At 38.8% G+C, this 18,377-nt stretch overlaps 1 protein-coding gene across 1 annotated transcript; it reads left to right on the forward strand.

Moving 5' to 3' along the window:
• Positions 1-1,796: 1,796 nt before the first annotated feature.
• On the forward strand, positions 1,797-16,604 carry pals2b (protein associated with LIN7 2, MAGUK p55 family member b). The gene is made up of 11 exons (XM_062990172.1): positions 1,797-1,904; positions 2,196-2,348; positions 5,077-5,229; positions 8,446-8,673; positions 9,990-10,121; positions 10,233-10,329; positions 11,742-11,810; positions 11,922-12,083; positions 14,357-14,559; positions 14,665-14,793; positions 16,241-16,604. The coding sequence occupies exons 1-11, from the start codon at positions 1,797-1,799 to the stop codon at positions 16,415-16,417; spliced, it is 1,611 nt and encodes a 536-aa protein (XP_062846242.1). The 3' UTR covers positions 16,418-16,604.
• Positions 16,605-18,377: the final 1,773 nt, after the last annotated feature.

The following is an 18,377-nucleotide window of genomic DNA, read 5'->3' on the forward strand; positions in this document are numbered from 1 at the left end:
TTGCAGCGGGTGCAGGGCAAGAATATTAACCCAAACTTGGATCTTACATAATCAATTACATAATTAGTATTGTAAAAATAAATCAATTTTTATCAGTTATATAAAAACATTTTTCTTGCAATAATGTTGTGTGTGTACATGCATGTATTTGCTGGCTTTCGTGTGTGGTCTACTGTTTATAAAAAGCATGGTGGTGTGTGTATTAGAACGTCTTAGGGTTTTAATTTACCCACCTGGTATAATTATAATCCCTTAATTTAACCCAGATTTGTAATTGAACTAGACTGTTTTTATGAGGGAGGGTATTAAAGAAGCTGGGCAGTGTGCTATTACTTGGATAAGACATCCATGGTATGAAATGGGTAGCATTTGCAGAATCCCATTCAGTTTTGACCAGTGACTCTTGGAATGCAGCTTTTAATGCACAGTTCTGTTGGATGCACAATTTTAAGGTCCTTTATGCATTTTAAGAGTCTTTAAATCTTTATTATTGACTAGAGTATGCTAATTGTGGCTACATTAACTTACTACATGCAGGTTATTGAATTGTTAATGTGTTTGCCCTGTAGCTTTTTTAAGTGCTTAAGTAATAATTTTCTTTCTGAGAAACCAATGTCTTTAATCATAAAAACCAGCAGTATGCTGGACAAGGACATTTATGGGCAGCATTAAAATACAGACCTAGATTTATTTGTATATAATCTTTACATGCATTATGCCGTACACAACTAAATGGAACACTGATGCTTTTATTTTATTATTATTATTATTATTATTATTATCATCATCACCATCAGGTTGATTTAAGCGTCTGGTGACCCTATGGATAGTTTCTCCAGGACATCATGTTTCTGTTTGGGTCTTTAGGCCTCTTAATAGCTTATTTATCATTTCTCTAATTAAATTTTTAAGGAGTTCAACCTTCTTATTAAAAGTCGTTTTATTATTAGTTTTTTGTAAATGTTTTTTTACATTTACTTGCAGTGTAGTCTTTTTAATAACTAACTGAACCTTGACCTACAGGTGGTGAATAAGACGTACTTTGAAGTAGTTTATGTAAAATTAATTTTATACACCTGCTAGAATATTTAAGGTGAGTTGGGTTGGTTAAGGTGAGGGGGTTTAAATATTTCCTATTACAGTCACTATAACAATGCATGGCTTGTTACTGTGTCGGCTGACATTTTGTCTAAAGTGTGTGTTCACTGGTATACTCAGTGCACTAATCTGGGTGTGTCATATTGACTTTTTAGTGGAGCAGTGTAAAATTGTGGTTGTGGTTTTGGATCACTTGTTCTGGACTGCATTTGCATTTGGGAAGCAGTATTGTCTTTGTAGTGAGATATTCAATACTGTGCAAAAGTCTAAGGCCACCATTAGATTTGTTGTTTTAATAATGACCATATATAATTATTTCTCTTTTGTCTCTTTATTATAATACACCAAGAAAATACAGGAAATTTTTTTTGCAGTTTTTTAAAAATTAAAAAAACAAAATCTGAAAAGAAAAACAGCTTCTATAGTCTAAAATGACAAGAATTTAGTGTGACCTCCTTTATACTTGAGCAATAGCAGGAACCTGACTCTACTAAACCTAAATAAATTGGAACCCTAATTTATAGTGGCAACTGTGTACATACATCTTGTATTTTGCTAGTATCTTGATAAATCGAAAAATGTGGATGGTCATTAAAACTTTGCTAAAACAACAAAGCTAGTGGTGGTCTAAGGCTTTTGCACAGAGCATTATATCAAGAGTGTCTGTAATTCATTTTGTCTTCTGTAATTTTGTAGCTATGCAACAAGTGTTGGAAAACCTGGAGGAGTTGCCCACCTCCAAAGACATTGACCTCATCTTTCTCAAAGGCATTATGGAGAGTCCAATTGTTCATTCTCTTGCAAAGGTAATACCTGCAAACAAAAACACACACATCACATGCCTATCTTAATTACCCTGCTTTCTTTGTCAGTTATGCACTCTGTGAGAAGGTAGAATTACCACTTGTTTTGTCAGAAAATCTGATTTAATTGTTAAAATGAGAGTGAAGTAATACACTACCCATAATTCAAAGTCAGCATTGACAAACAGACAAGTTTGTATCTTTCCATGATTAGTTTAAACAAGAAATCAAATTTTGTTTGTGTGTGTGTGTGTGTGTGTGTGTGTGTGTGTGTGTGTGTGTGTGTGTGTGTAGGCTCACGAGCGTTTAGAAGACGTAAAGCTGGAGGCTGTGCAAGAGAATATTGTGGAACTGGTCGGTGAGATTTTGGGAGACATCCGTGAACTGAGTGTACGAGATGCCAGTGCTGCAGAGTTGTTAAGAATCCTTCAGGAGCCTCATTTCCAGGTACTTTAATGTACTTTAATCATCACTATGATTGCAGTACATGCACTGAATAATAAAATAACTTTGGAATCTTAAAGAAAAACATTTTACGGGTGGTGCAGATGTCTGTCACACTAGCCCACAACTGCTGGGAAGCGGGTTTGAATATCAGCTGTGCTATTGGTTGACCAGGTGTTTACACAGACATGATTGGCTATGTCTGTGGGGGTGAAATGACTGAAGCCCTGAAATGGATTGGTCCCCTGTCCAGAGTGTGTTCATGCCTTGTGCTCAATGATTCCATGTGGATCCAGACTGGTGAATAAAAAATTAAATGAAATGAAAATCTGTAAGAAAGCAGTAATCTAATCACAGAGAAGCATGGAGTCAATCAGTAATATGATGACCTGTGGAGTTTTACTTACTCCACAGGAACACATTTAAATACTACCCTGGAACTTTCACTACCTTTTGAACAAATTTCCAATTGATCAGTGATTTTCATATATGGTAAAGCTGCACTTTATTTTCATTTTCTAAATGCAACTACACAGCTCCGAAATACAGGAAAGACTCATACACAATATGGCAAAAACAGATGTAAAACTGGCAAGCTGGCAAGAACAAATGTAAAAACAGAAGAACACTTAGTATGCCAATTACACGGTAATATCAATACTTTGCAATACACATATTACAAAGAGTATATACAGGGGTTGGACAAAATAACTGAAACACCTGGTTTTAGACCACAATAATTTATTAGTATGGTGTAGGGCCTCCTTTTGCGGCCAATACAGCGTCAATTCGTCTTGGAAATGACATATACAAGTCCTGCACAGTGGTCAGAGGGATTTTAAGCCATTCTTCTTGCAGGATAGTGGCCAGGTCACTACGTGATGCTGGTGGAGGAAAACGTTTCCTGACTCGCTTCTCCAAAACACCCCAAAGTGGCTCAATAATATTTAGATCTGGTGACGTTGAGATGTTCAACTTCACTTTCATGTTCATCAAACCAATCTTTCACCAGTCTTGCTGTGTGTATTGGTGCATTGTCATCCTGATACACGGCACCGCCATTGGATGCACATGGTCCTCCAGAATGGTTCGGTAGTCCTTGGCAGTGACGCGCCCATCTAGCACAAGTATTGGGCCAAGGGAATGCCATGATATGGCAGCCCAAACCATCACTGATCCACCCCCATGCTTCACTCTGGGCATGCAACAGTCTGGGTGGTACGCTTCTTTGGGGCTTCTCCACACCGTAACTCTCCCGGATGTGGGGAAAACAGTAAAGGTGGACTCATCAGAGAACAATACATGTTTCACATTGTCCACAGCCCAAGATTTGCGCTCCTTGCACCATTGGCTATAGCAGCCCGGCCGTGTATATTGACCCTGTGGAGCTCCCGACGGACAGTTCTGGTGGAAACAGGAGAGTTGAGGTGCACATTTAATTCTGCCGTGATTTGGGCAGCCGTGGTTTTATGTTTTTTGGATACAATCCGGGTTAGCACCCGAACATCCCTTTCAGACAGCTTCCTCTTGCGTCCACAGTTAATCCTGTTGGATGTGGTTTGTCCTTCTTGGTGGTATGCTGACATTACCCTGGATACCGTGGCTCTTGATACATCACAAAGACTTGCTGTCTTGGTCACAGATGCGCCAGCAAGACGTGCACCAACAATTTGTCCTCTTTTGAACTCTGGTATGTCACCCATAATGTTGTGTGCATTGCAATATTTTGAGCAAAACTGTGCTCTTACCCTGCTAATTGAACCTTCACACTCTGCTCTTACTGGTGCAATGTGCAATTAATGAAAATTGGCCACCAGACTGGTCCAATTTAGCCATGAAACCTCCCACACTAAAATGACAGGTGTTTCAGTTATTTTGTCCAACCCCTGTATATACAAACGGCAAACAAACTTATATGAAACAGGTGCGATAACTGAAACTCTGGTGATATGGGACGGCTGAAAGCCTCCTGATTGATTGCTGCAGATAGTGATGGAGTCATGTGACCCTTCCCAAGCTCTTGGGACATGTAGTCCCAGGTCACACTTAACGAATCATCTGAATTATTTGATTTGATTGTTTGATAAATTGAGCTAGTCTGCAGGCAGTGTGGCTATTTGCAGGCAGTGTTGCTGTTTAAATGTTTATGTAACAAGCCCATCTGTCCTGGAGATCGGCAGCGGATCTCAGTTATGGAATCATGGCCTTTTGCCCTGTCAGATATGCCCGGCTTTGGTTATGGTTTTATTTCTGCTCTGTCTCTTTCTATCCACTTTCTATTTTGCTGGCTGTGGATGTTTTGCTTTAAGTTAATACATTGTTTATGTTATTTTGGCCACTATTTTTCCTTTACCCATTAACCTACCTTAATTAAGCATTCTAAAAATTAGGTTCAATTAATTGATTAGGCATTCTGCAAATTAGGTTCAATCCATTTTCTATTCTTGCAAGTTTGGGACCACACCTGGTGAATCAGTGGCAAGCCGTGACCCACCCTGTTACAGATTATTTATGTTTTATAAATCATATGCTAGTGTACTGGGATGCTAGTGTACTATGTAATGGTGATGACACACTATTTAGTGACCTTCACTCACTGTGTATGAAAATTGTTAGAACAGAGCCTGGAGTAAGCTGTATTTTTGCACATGCACAATTGTGGAAGTTGTGGAATTCAGTCATTAGATTACTTTTTCAGTTTCTTTTGTAAGTTTTATTTCTATTCCTGTAGTCTCTCCTGGAGGCACATGACATGGTGGCGTCAAAATGCTATGATGCTCCTTACCCTGATGAGAAGACTAATGATACAGCACTTAACAATGCTCTTATGCAGGCCGATGCTGTCAGAATGATCGGCATTCGCAAAAAAGCTGGAGAGCCCCTGGTAAGTGTGTTAGTATTGCTTTGTAGAAAGGCACAAATACTCCGAATACTACTGATTGATTCATTTATTTGTTCATTCTTAATGCTTTGGACTGCACTGCAAAAGTAAACAATTAAACAAATGTATTAATAAAATAAGCAACTCTTTAGTACAACCAAACTATATTAATCAGTAATACTTTATTAACTTGTAGTTGACAAGTGAGATTGTGTGTCCTAATGGTACGAGCCATGCTAATGGTAACAGCAGTGCCTGAGTTCCGAAGGTTCAAATCCTGGGATGGGCTTACAAGTACAGAAGGTGTGTAGCGTTACGGCAGCCTTGCCATTAGGGGCACACAAATCAGTCCCCTTTTTGTGCCGGCCCAAAACAATAGGAGGAATGTGCCAAAAGAACATCTGGCTTAAAAAACTGTGCCAAAACAAATATGCGGACGAATGATCTGTTGTGGCAACCCCTGACAGGCAATCTGTTTTTATTAGAGTTTAATGAGCTGTTTCGCCACACTAAGATTTCATAAAATAACTTAATTGAGGATGTAAAAACATGATCACATGGTTTGTGCTGGTAGTGAAAGTCTGTACAGTAATGTCAATAAGTGGCTGAGGTGTCTGTACCGTACAATGGCTGAATATCCATTTTCAGTTTTGCTGTAAGACTGTTTTTAGGTCTTGCTAGAAAAATCTGTGATATGTAATTACTTTAAACACATTTAATGCCAGCACAAATGTCCATTTTGCAAATGTCCACTTGTGAATGTACATCAAGTCTAAACGGCGCCTTAGATTGGATGATGGATTATAGGCCGCAGCAGAGCCCAAGATCTCAGCTTATTAACGGCATGGATTGTTTAACTTGTGGTTATAATAAACATGCACTGTATATGTGGCTGAAAGCAACCCACAGATCTTATAAACGCTGGTGCCAATAGTGTCCCCAGTTAATTAGGGCTGCCACTAACGACTATTTTTCTATTGATTAATCTGTTTTACCGATTAGTCGATTAATCTAAACGATTAATTTTCCTCCAAAAAATTTTTATTCAGAATCTCATTTAAGCTTCTTTTATTTTAACAACAAACTGTATGGCATAGTAATATGGCACAAGACTAAATGTAAACAGGGTTTATGTCCATATTATTAAATTTTTAAGTGCTCCATATTAAACAGTGCAACATGTTTATGGAATTCCGTACACAAAGCAAAGTGCTTAAACTTATAGCAGAAATAAAATAGTTATAGGTAGGCACGTCTCATTAAGTCCAACGTACAGATAGAATGAGCCCAGATTCTAACCTACACATTCACTCATTGTGCTTTGAGTGCTGTGGCAACCGCAAAAATTGTGAGCCCAACGCAGCAAAAGTGCGCGGCCGCGTTTAAATGCTCCCTAACTGAACTCGCTAGGAAATATGGTATTCCAATATCTCCGCGATTAAGAAGTGTAATGAAATAATATAGAAGTAAAGGTTTTGCCACGTCTCATGCGCCCTGAACTCGCTAAGGAATACGGTATTCCAAGATCTCCGCAATGAAGAAGCTTAATGAAACAATATAGACATGCATCAAGCTAGTGCTGCTGTGCACTTAATGCCGCTAACCAGTGACTGGACCAAATACGACACAGCAAGCAGTGCTGAGGGAAATCATATCAACGGTTATATGAATGGAAACGTTGTAGAAATTAAAAAGGTTCCTTTATAAACAAAGTTTTAAAACCGATGCATCGACTATTGACGTCGACGCATTTTTAACGTCAACGTCATCGACTAGGTCGACCAATCACGGCAGCCCTACAGTTAATGTATTTTCAGTTTTTTTTAAATACAAAATTACGGAATGTAGAAGAATTTTGTTACAGGTTGTTTATGACAATGTCTTCATTGCTGAAGGAATTATGTAAAGGACAAGCAATGAATCCTGTAAATCCTATGCAAAAAAACACACTTTCTTAAATATTTGGTTGAAAATAACAATGGTGTATTTTATAGGTACATGACTTTATCAGCAAATCTCTAGGCTTTACTGCTATTGCTAAAAACAGAGGATCAAACCTAGACTGCTCAGCACTTATCTTTTACCGTAAGTAATGATCAGTAATTAATCAAGCATTATACAACAGTTAGTTCCGACCTTACAATCTGATTGGTTGAGAAGCGTTCTGATATTTGCTGATATTTGTGATAACAGCACGGCGTTTTCACACCACAACTGTATTACTCCGCTGACGCGTTGCCAGTAACGACAAGCTTCATGCACACAAGCGCGCACGCAGGCGACACAGACTTTTTTCCCAATCATGTTTTAAATCCGTTATCTGATATACAATCTATCGTACTGTGTAGGGAACATACAGTAAATCAATTGTCTAATATATTGTCTAGTGCACTATGTAGTGAACATGAATGCGTTATCTGATATACAATCTAGTGCACTGTGTAGGGAACATAACCAATTGTCTAATTCACTATCTAGTGCACTATGTAGGGAACAAATCGGTGATCTGATACACAATCTAGTGCACTATGTAGGGAACATTAATGTGTTGGTAACTCGAACAGTTAGCTTAATAGCCCAGTTAGCAGCTCCTAAAAGTTCTGATATCACCCATATCCTTAGGTGTGTGCAAGAGGTTTTTTATTTCTTTTTTTCCCTTCGGAGGTTCTTGCCTTTTTCTTCTTGTTCTTCTTACCTCCCTGAAATGAGTTTTTGCAACTTGGGATGTCTGCTTTGTAGTGTTGTAGTGTTGAAGGTATTGTCAATATTAAATCATATTTTTTATGAAATTCAGGGCTTCTTTGATTTATTTTCTTTCTTTATTTTGTAAAAGCTGTTGTATAAAAGCAATAGAACACTTGAGGTCGTGTGTTATCTCGCCTTCGGCTCGTGCCTGTGACCAAATCACAGCCGTGATGTTATTCGCGATAACACTCTCCCTCTCGTGTTCTATTGCTTAATTGGCAGTGATGCTGGTGCTGTACCAAAATCAGTCCCTGTCACATGTTTGACCAGTGGGAGTGATGTCCCCAATATGACCTTCTCTCCAGCATTACTGCCCAATGCTTGTATAATGTACATATGATACAACAACTCTTTGATCTGGCCATAATCACTAATCAGTGAGAACAAATCTAAGGCAATTAACCATGGCTTGTTTCCTAACAGTCAGCATAATTAAATTGCTGAAAAGCTTCTTTATGTGTGTATTTATAATAGGGTGTTACATTTCGCGTGGAGAAGGACGATCTGGTGATTGCTCGGATCCTTCATGGTGGGATGATTGACAGACAGGGTTTGCTCCATGTAGGCGACATCATAAAGGAAGTAAATGGACAGGAAGTGGGCAGTAACCCCACAGAGCTGCAGGAGATGCTAAAGGCCTGCAGTGGAGGAATCACACTGAAAATCCTGCCCAGCTACAAAGACATGCCATCACCGCCACAGGTATCACTAACACACACAAATTCATGTTGCTGTTGGGAACACTTGTTGGCTAGTGGTATCCCAGAATGCTTTATGAAGCCCAAATTAAGTCTATTAATTTATTAATTTAATAATTATCTAGTGCACATCTCTCTCTCTCTCTTTCTTTGTCATCTATATACTGTATACACGTATATCCCCCTTTTGTGGGAGCCTCCCCAAGATTTGACAAGTGAATCTTGGAGTTTTACCCAAGATTTTGAAGCGTCTCTGAAAATGTATGCCTTTTCAGTCTAAAAAGCATTTGTAATGTCAAACACAGATGCTGGATGGAATTTTCACATGTTCGAGTTCATCCCAAATGTGCTCAGTGGGGTTAAAGTCAGAGCTCTGTGCAGACTACTGGAGCTGCTTCACAACTAAATTGTCAAACCATGTCTTAATAGACCACACTTTGTGCAGAAGGGCACAGTCATACTGTCCACTTACTTTTTGCCATAGGTTTTAGGATGTTTCTGTGTTTGGCTGCATTCGTCTGTTCTTTAATCCTCACCAGTCTCTCTGTCCCTACCGCTAATAAGCACCCCCAAAGCATAATGCGGCCACCACTGTTTCACCAGTAGTCATGGTAATAAACAGGTGATGCAGTGCCTGTTTTTCATAGTGCTTGCTGTTCTGCCCATAGAGTTACATTTTGTGTCATTAGACGAGAATTTTTTTTCTCATGTTGCCAGAGTATTTCCATGCCATTTAACAAACTCTGTGCTGGCTGTCATTTGTATTGTTCTCAACACTGGTTTCCAACTAGCCTCTGGGATGAGGGACATAAAAGCCTAATTTATGAACCCCAGAGATGTTTGCTCCTAAAAGAAATGGATGAACACTTTTAGATAAGCTATTGGGTTTTTCTTACCTCCCTGACCAAGGTCCTCCTTGCCTGGCTGCCCAATTTGCCGGATAGCTCTTTCTAAGAAGTCTTTTCAAGATCCTTGGCACACTCTAAGCCTTAGTTTTTCCCCATTTGTGCCATGATGTATGCCTTGCCTTAATTTGACTTCATTGGACTTCATGGTTTGGTTTTTGTCTTGACGATGCAGTGTAAATTGCAGGACCCTTATAGACCCAGGTGTGAGTCTTTCCAAAATAATTAAATCAAATTGCAACAGGTGGACTCCAATCTCTCATATTTCTCCAGACATGTATTCTTTATGTTTTGGCTGGTGTCACAAGGCCAGCCTCACCAGTAACAAGTATGCAAGTGCTGGTATGAATGTTTGATTGGATCAGCACATGCATAAGCCTCTCTTATTCCTCTCAGTTTTTCCTCTGTGTGACAGGTTTATGTACAGCCTCACTTTGACTACAATCCAGCCAATGACAATCTGATACCGTGCAGAGAGGCAGGGCTTGCCTTCAAGAGGGGTGACATTCTGCAGATTGTCAACAGAGAGGACTCAAACTGGTGGCAGGTGTGAGTTCTCTGCTTTAGAAATGACTTTAGAAATGATTTGCATAGATTTGAGTTTGTTCACTGACATTTGTGTGGCAAAGTTTCATTGGACATTTGTGTGTAATGACAGGCCTGTCACACTGTGGGAGGAGCTACAGGACTCATCCCCAGTCAGTTTCTAGAGGAGAAAAGGAAAGCTTTTGTTCCAAAGGACTTGGATGGGACAGGTACTTTGCTATTTAAACATCCTTTTACCACAAGCTTCAGAATTATTGGCACCCTAGGTAAAAGGTAAAAAGGCAAAGCTCTGCAATGGATTAGCCCCATGTTGAGGGTATTCCTGCCTTGAGTCTAGTGCTTCCAGGTGGAACCATACTTTCTGTGATCCTGACCAAGATGAAGCAGTTGATGAAAATGTAATTAAATGAACTCTTGCTACTTGCATTAAGTACTTTTGCCAACATAACTGCACTAAGTATTTTTCTAAAATGTTTAAAATGTTGGAGAATACAGAGCAAGAACTACCAGTCAGTTCTGTACTTAAACTGTTAAGTTACCACTGCCCTAGTTGCCTTCAGGCCAGTGGCTGGTATGGTAATGGAAAAAGCTGTGGTCATCAAAAAATTTATGGACTTGGAGTATGTGTTGGATCATTTTTATAATGAAGGATCTAATCATGAATTAGTTTCAGGTTCTTGGCATAAGAAGCAAGATATATATTATATATTTTATGTGTTTTTCTCCCATTTTCTCCCAATTTAGTGTAGTCAATTTGTCTTGAGTCCACTGCTGGGGATCCACGATTTTTTTGCAGTTGAGGAGGGTATATTGCTGCTCACGCCTCCTCCAACCCGTGCGCAGCCCTTCAAGGAACCCTTTTCCACCCATGCACTCTGCACAGGTGCCTCTATCCACCAATTAGGGTCCTTACACAGTGTTTAAAGATCCCACCCACATATTCCGGTCAACCCTGCCTGCAGGCACTGCCAATTATGCCCGCTAGATGGTGCCCAGCCAACCAGTGGCAACACCGAGTTTTAAACTAAGGAGTTTAGAATCTCAGCGCTGGTGTGCTAGCGGAATATCCCGCTGCGCCACCTGGGCGCCAGAAGCCAGATTTTCATTTCAGATGTCCTGGGGTTTTATAACGTTTATAATGGAATGGAACATTAAAAATACTAATACAAGAAAAGTATTTTCTTGAAACAAAGTTTGGATTTCTCTTAAATTGTCAATGCAAGTCAACTAACAAATATGTTTTTTAAAAATCACAGATTTCATGATTGTTTTTTTTTTTTTGAATGCCACATTTCACAGCAGGCATTAAATTACACCCATAATGTGAATGATAGAATGAATGGAAGTAGTGTTTTAGCTGCTTTAGACTTTTTTTCAACAATTAACTGATTGCTAACTGAATTGCCATAGGATTGCTAGTGTAACAGACTTTCCTGTCCTGTAGTGTGCTTACAATGTTTAATGCATGTGTTTACACATTGAGTGCATTTTGTGTTTGCTTCTCTACACATATGATCATCTCTCTGTAGTCTGTGCTGCGCATAAATTATTTACTATAAATGACTTGATTGGTCAAAGTTATCTCACCCTTTCTTTCTCTCCCTCTCTTCATCACTGTCAGGGATTTTGTGTGGATCACTAAGTGGTAAAAGGAAAAAAAAGAAGATGTACCTCACTGCAAGGAATGCAGGTGAGTCCTAATGCTTTGTTTTATATTTATAGACTTATATCAAGTTGCCTTCATTAATGACTCAATGTGAATAAACTTGCTATATTTATATTTGGAACTGTTGGAATGTAGAGTTCGACTGTCATGAGCTGCAGATCTATGAGGAAGTTGCACGCATGCCACCATTCCAGAGGAAAACACTGGTTCTGATTGGAGCACAGGGGGTGGGCCGCCGCAGCCTGAAAAACCGAATCATGGTGCTTCATCCTAACCGCTATGGAACCACAGTACCATGCAAGTACACACACACACACACATTCAGACCTACTTAGTGTACACAATCATTTTTCTATATTTATGAAAACGTATGGAATTTGGTGTCAACGATAAGCAATTCTACAGGAATAAATCAGGACAGCAATAAATAATACAGGGTGGGCCATTTATATGGATACACCTAAATAAAATGGGAATGGTTGGTGATATTAACTTCCTGTTTGTGGCACATTAGTATATGGGAGGGGGAAAACTTTTCAAGATGGGTGGTGACCATGGCGGCCATTTTGAAGTCGGCCATTTTGGATCCAACTTTAGTTTTTTCAATGGGAAGAGGGTCATGTGACACATCAAACTTATTGAGAATTTCACAAGAAAAACAATGGTTTTAACATAACTTTATTCTTTCATGAGTTATTTACAAGTTTCTGACCACTTATAAAATGTGTTCAAAGTGCTGCCCATTGTGTTGGATTGTCAATGCAACCCTCTTCTCCCACTCTTCACACACTGATAGCAACACCGCAGAAGAAATGCTAGCACAGGCTTCCAGTATCCGTAGTTTCAGGTGCTGCACATCTCGTATCTTCACAGCATAGACAATTGCCTTCAGATGACCCCAAAGATAAAAGTCTAAGGGGGTCAGATCGGGAGACCTTGGGGGCTATTCAACTGGCCCACGACGACCAATCCACTTTTCAGGAAACTGTTCATCTAGGAATGCTCGGACCTGACACCCATAATGTGGTGGTGCACCATCTTGCTGGAAAAACTCAGGGAACGTGCCAGCTTCAGTGCATAAAGAGGGAAACACATCATCATGTAGCAATTTCAAATATCCAGTGGCCTTGAGGTTTCCATTGATGAAGAATGGCCCCACTATCTTTGTACCCCATATACCACACCATACCATCAATTTTTGTGTTCCAACAGTCTTGGAGGGATCTATCCAATGTGGGTTAGTGTCAGACCAATAGCGGTGGTTTTGTTTGTTAACTTCACCATTCACATAAAAGTTTGCCTCATCACTAAACAAAATGTTCTGTGTAAACTGAGGGTCCTGTTCCAATTTTTGTTTTGCCCATTCTGCAAATTCAGTGCGCCGATCTGGGTCATCCTCGTTGAGATGCTGCAGCAGCTGGAGTTTGTAAGGGTGCCATCTGTGAGTAGCTAATATCCGCCGAAGGGATGTTCGACTGATGCCACTCTCCAGTGACATGCGGCGAGTGCTATGCTGTGGGCTCTTGCTGAATGAAGCTAGGACAGCCACTGATGTTTCTTCATTAGTGACAGTTTTCATGCGTCCACATTTTGGCAAATCCAACACTGAACCAGTTTCACGAAACTTGGCAAGCAGTTTGCTAACTGTAGCATGGGAGATGGGTGGTCTCGTAGGGTGTCTTGCATTGAAATCTGCTGCAATGACCCGGATACTGCGTTCACCAGACATCAACACAATTTCTATCCGCTCCTCACGTGTTAACCTCTGTGACATGTCAATGGCTGTAAACAAAGAGAAGCTTGTAAATAACTCATGAAAGCATAAAGTTACATTAAAACCAAGCACACCATTGTTTTTCTTGTGAAATTCTCAATAAGTTTGATGTGTCACATGACCCTCTTCCCATTGAAAAAACTAAAGTTGGATCCAAAATGGCCGACTTCAAAATGGCCGCCATGGTCACCACCCATCTTGAAAAGTTTTCCCCCTCCCATATACTAATGTGCCACAAACAGGAAGTTAATATCACCAACCATTCCCATTTTATTTAGGTGTATCCATATAAATGGCCCACCCTGTAGTGTTATAAGTGCTCGGTGCCTTTTAGTATACACGATCTACTGTCAAGTACAGTTTTGACTTGTGCCAAAGGGGGGAGACAAAGTCTTAGTCAGGACCATGGAGACAAAAATAAAGTGAGTGCGTTGCATTAGCTCTGATTCATTTCAATGGGATTTGTTCGTTGGTGTACTGTCCTCCAGAAAGCACAAATCATGGGCATTGCAACATTTGGTTCCTAAAAAAAAAAAAAAAGGTCATTATGTAGTAAACTGCATGTTTCCAGTATGCCAACGATAACCAGATGACATAGAACTTGGACAACATTTTGGACTAAAACTTGGTACATGGCATATTGTAACCCTCTATACAACATGTTTTTTGTCAGTTTAATGAAGGTTCAAGAGAATTTAAAAAATGCATTTCACAAAATTTGCTCATTTTTCCAGAAATGGGGTTTATACATTTCTGAATTGTTAATAGCTTACTTTAACCCATTTCTGTGCTTTAGTCACCTCTCGTAGGCCACGGGAAGATGAGCGTGATGGTCAGACGTACCAGTTTGTGACACGGATGGAGATGGAGATAGACATTAAGGCTAGTCGCTTCCTGGAGCACGGAGAGTATGACGGCAACCTCTATGGCACTAAGATTAGCTCCATTCATGAGGTGGTAAACACGGGACGCACCTGCATTTTAGACATCAACCCTCAGGTTTGAAACCACGCCATTAGAACTCTTTTTTCATTAATGAAAAGACATAAAATGTTTTACTTACCTGCTATATGCACCCATATTTAAACCTCATTTTCTGTGCAGGCTCTGAAGGTGCTGAGAACAGCAGAATTTATACCATATGTAGTGTTTATTGCAGCCCCTGAGTTTGAGATGCTTAAAGCCATGCACAAAGCTGTTGTTGATGCAGGTCTCAGCACCAAACAGCTTACGGTATGACCACCCACACACATACAGTTATCATCTGCTATTCAGATTATTAGAGGGTAATGGTACTTGCAAGCTATTGACATTTAATTAAAATTTATTTAGCTAACCATTTGCCTGTAAGCTGTGTGCTAATGCTACCTACATATTGCATTTATAAGGCTACAGCTTACATGTTAGGGTAATATCAAACAAATTGCTCAGTGTATAATGAGCAATAGCCACGTTCTAATACTGAAATCTCACAGGTTTCTAGCCTTAATCAATGTAATATACTTAACTAGCAGCTAGTTAGCAGGTCTGTTAACTTTGCTAGTCATTAATTTTTTTATGTTCACTAACTGCCTTATTCTGGTTAGTGACATAGTGGGTTTGATGTCAACACTGGGCCCAAGGCAGGAATACAACCATGAACAAGGCTCTAGTCCATCACAGTGAATCATACACATCTGTGTGATTACTGAAAGACTCACACCTAGTGGCAATTTAGAGCATCCAGAAAACATTCTGTTTAATTGTTATGGCGGGAGATAATACACAAAGAAAACCCACACACACTGGCTAAATTTCTCACAAACAGCAAAGTAGAGCACAGATTAAACCCATGTTCTAAGCATTGATGTTGCTATGTTCATTTGTCATTCATTACAATTGGTAAACAAGTTGAATTCTTCCCAGATAACTGAGCCCTGCAACAAACCCTTCCTACTTAATAACAGCATCAAAAGATAACACAACTCTGCAACAGGACCTGACAGAATCCATAATTAGCACTTGAAAAGCATTTTTCCATTTTATGTTTTACCACTGACTTACTCTGGTCAAAATCGCGGTGCATTGCAAATCACTGGGTGCAATGCAGAACCTGGACGGGACGCCAATCCATCATGGGGCCTTGGAAAACAACACAGACAGGATGCCAGTCCATGGCCTCCATCCCAGGCACAGACAATCATGTATGAATCTAGACGCCCGGCTTACTGACAGGGAGTCAAATCCTGGGCTACCATAATTTACCACTGCATCACCCAAGTACAAATACAAATGTTTCTACAGGTTTGTGTAAATTGTATTGTACAAAAGACAGAGACTATGATTTGATTATGATTTTAAAATAAATTGCTGATAATATGGCAGTGCACTTTTTTACTTGTGCTTGCCTGTGACTATACCGTATGTATTACTGTGTAATATCGTTGTTTATCAGGGGTAGGGTTAGGTGGACAGACTGTTATGGAATGGCAAGTGGACAAGGTGTGTGAAAGATGCATTTTAATAAATATTTATTTTCTTTCCTAAATAATGGTAAGATGTTGTTAGACCAATTTAGTATTTTATTTGAAATTTTTTATGTTTTAGCCATAATTTTAAGCCATAATTTGAATTTACATTTTCGGGTGTAGTTAAAATAATTTTTTGAACACAACAATTCACTGAATGTTGTTTCTCTCAGGATATGGACCTGAAGAAGACGGTGGATGAGAGTGCTCGTATCCAGCATGCTTACAAACACTATTTTGATCTCACCATTGTTAACAACAACCTGGACACTGCATTTGAAACACTCCAGTCGGCTTTAGATAAACTTAATTCTGAACCACAGTGGGTTCCTGTCAACTGGGTTTACTGAAAAATGTGTGTTTGCAGATGTTCAGGTCTGTGTGTGTTTGTGTGTTGTGAGAAAAAGAAATCATTAAAGACTGACCAACTGTACACACAGTACATTCTTTCTACTCAAAGATAAGAGAACCTATTTATTTTGATATTTGTACATTTTAATAGGCTGTCTTTTTACATGTTGACTCGTAAAATAAAAAAAATCCAACAAAAACATAGCAGAATTATTGTGAAATTTTAGAGGCCGTATGTTGTTTTTTTTTTATATTCAGTTGTATTTCATATCAGATGTTTTATTTTTTCGGTATTTGTCAGTTTTATGGGTTTTTTGCTGTTTAGAAGTACAGATCCACAATTCATGAACCTGTTTACAAATTTTCAGATTTTTTATGTGTAATCTAGGGTTGCAGTAATCTAGGATTTCTCTAATTTCCTTCGGGATTAATAAAGTATCTATCTATCTAGGATAGACATGCATTGTCAATCACATATAATAACTAAACTCATCTGCTAAATAACCCTAACTATAAACATTGTAAACCATGTGTACATCCAACATCCCTGTTTGTATTTAGCCTCATAGAGCCTGATTTATTTTACTGTGTTGTACAATAATTTCTGTGTTGGTTTTGTAATTGTTAGAAGGTTGGTTTAATCATGATCTTTATCTATGTTACAACTATTTTTTTCTGTTTTTAGCAAGTGTCATAGAAATGCTGCTCTAAGCAGTGTGCCATGTCAAGCAAACCTTGTTTTTATGTGAGTTTTGTGAACATGACCTCTGAAAAAAGCAATAAATATAGAGAATATTTTATTCATTTCTTTTTCTTTCTCATACTAAATTGTGATGCATCCATAAGTAATTATGTTTACACTCATACTCCTCTGAGAAGTAAATTATCTGCAGCAAGAACTTTAAAGGGTCCACTTTGTAGAGCATGAAAGTACCAGCTATGTTAAACCCACAAATTAACATATGTGAATGTGTGCATATATTATCCAAAATAACTTAAATAGTTTTTTTAACCAGACAAAATATGTTTTAAAGAATTTTTTGTATGGTGCTTTTTTTGTTAACTGGTTTTATCTGCAGCCCTCCTCCCCATAAGCCTTGTATCCCCTAACAGTTGATTAAAATTAAAGGTACAAGGTGCAATGGTTCACAGCTCTTGTGGCTGTCACTGAAAAGCTTTATGTAGCCAAAGCCACCAAACTGTCATCGCTTCTCATTCTCCTTGACCTCTCTGCAGCCTTTGACACAGTGAATTGTAGTATTCTCTTGTTCACTCTCTCCAACATGAATATAACTGGTTCAGCATGGCAATGGATGGCCTCCTACCTGGAAAGGCGCTCCTACCAGGTGTCATAAAGTAGATCGTTATCCCCTCACTGCACTCTCTCAAAAATGCCATTTGCAAACATCACAAAAAAATTACTAACTAAACTACTTACTAAATTAATAACTTTACACAACAGAATGTACACAAATAAATGTGTGAAGTTGTCAAATAAAATTTTTTATTTAAAAAAGTTACAAAAATGCAAGGTATTAAATACAATATATTTGCAATACAATCAGTGTCAGTTCTAAACAGTGTCTTAGTAAGGGGGATCAGTGGCACTGTTTTAAAAAACAAGGCTTCGTTCACATCAAACAAAAAGCTGTATTAGTAAATCAATATCAGGGACTCATACCAGATGTGAGAAGAACCTTTTCACAATGAAAAAAAGCAATCGCCATGATACTACAACAGGCTATTCGTTTTCATTAAATTCACCTGTGTTCGAGAAAATGAGATCTTTACTTAAAAAGTACATACAGTTCATACATAAAGCATAGAGCAAGTAATTAAATTTGTCATTGGTGGCAAGGTTTACACAAAAAACAGCCAAGCCTATTCAAAACTATCCAAAACACAACCTTAAGGATATAAGCAGCATTAAGATACACAGGTATCCTAAATATTTATTTG

Source organism: Trichomycterus rosablanca, chromosome 2 (genome assembly GCF_030014385.1).
Source record: "Trichomycterus rosablanca isolate fTriRos1 chromosome 2, fTriRos1.hap1, whole genome shotgun sequence".
Taxonomy (NCBI): domain Eukaryota; kingdom Metazoa; phylum Chordata; class Actinopteri; order Siluriformes; family Trichomycteridae; genus Trichomycterus; species Trichomycterus rosablanca.

What these genes read in the sequence shown, in the direction of transcription:
- pals2b (XM_062990172.1), top strand. Translation starts at nt 1,797, where the DNA reads ATGCAACAAGTGTTGGAAAACCTGGAGGAGTTGCCCACCTCCAAAGAC. An exon ending in TTCAGGAGCCTCATTTCCAG is followed by an intron (nt 2,349 to 5,076) that starts GTACTTTAATGT and finishes CTATTCCTGTAG; the next exon opens with TCTCTCCTGGAGGCACATGA. An exon ending in CCTCACTGCAAGGAATGCAG is followed by an intron (nt 11,811 to 11,921) that starts GTGAGTCCTAAT and finishes GTTGGAATGTAG; the next exon opens with AGTTCGACTGTCATGAGCTG.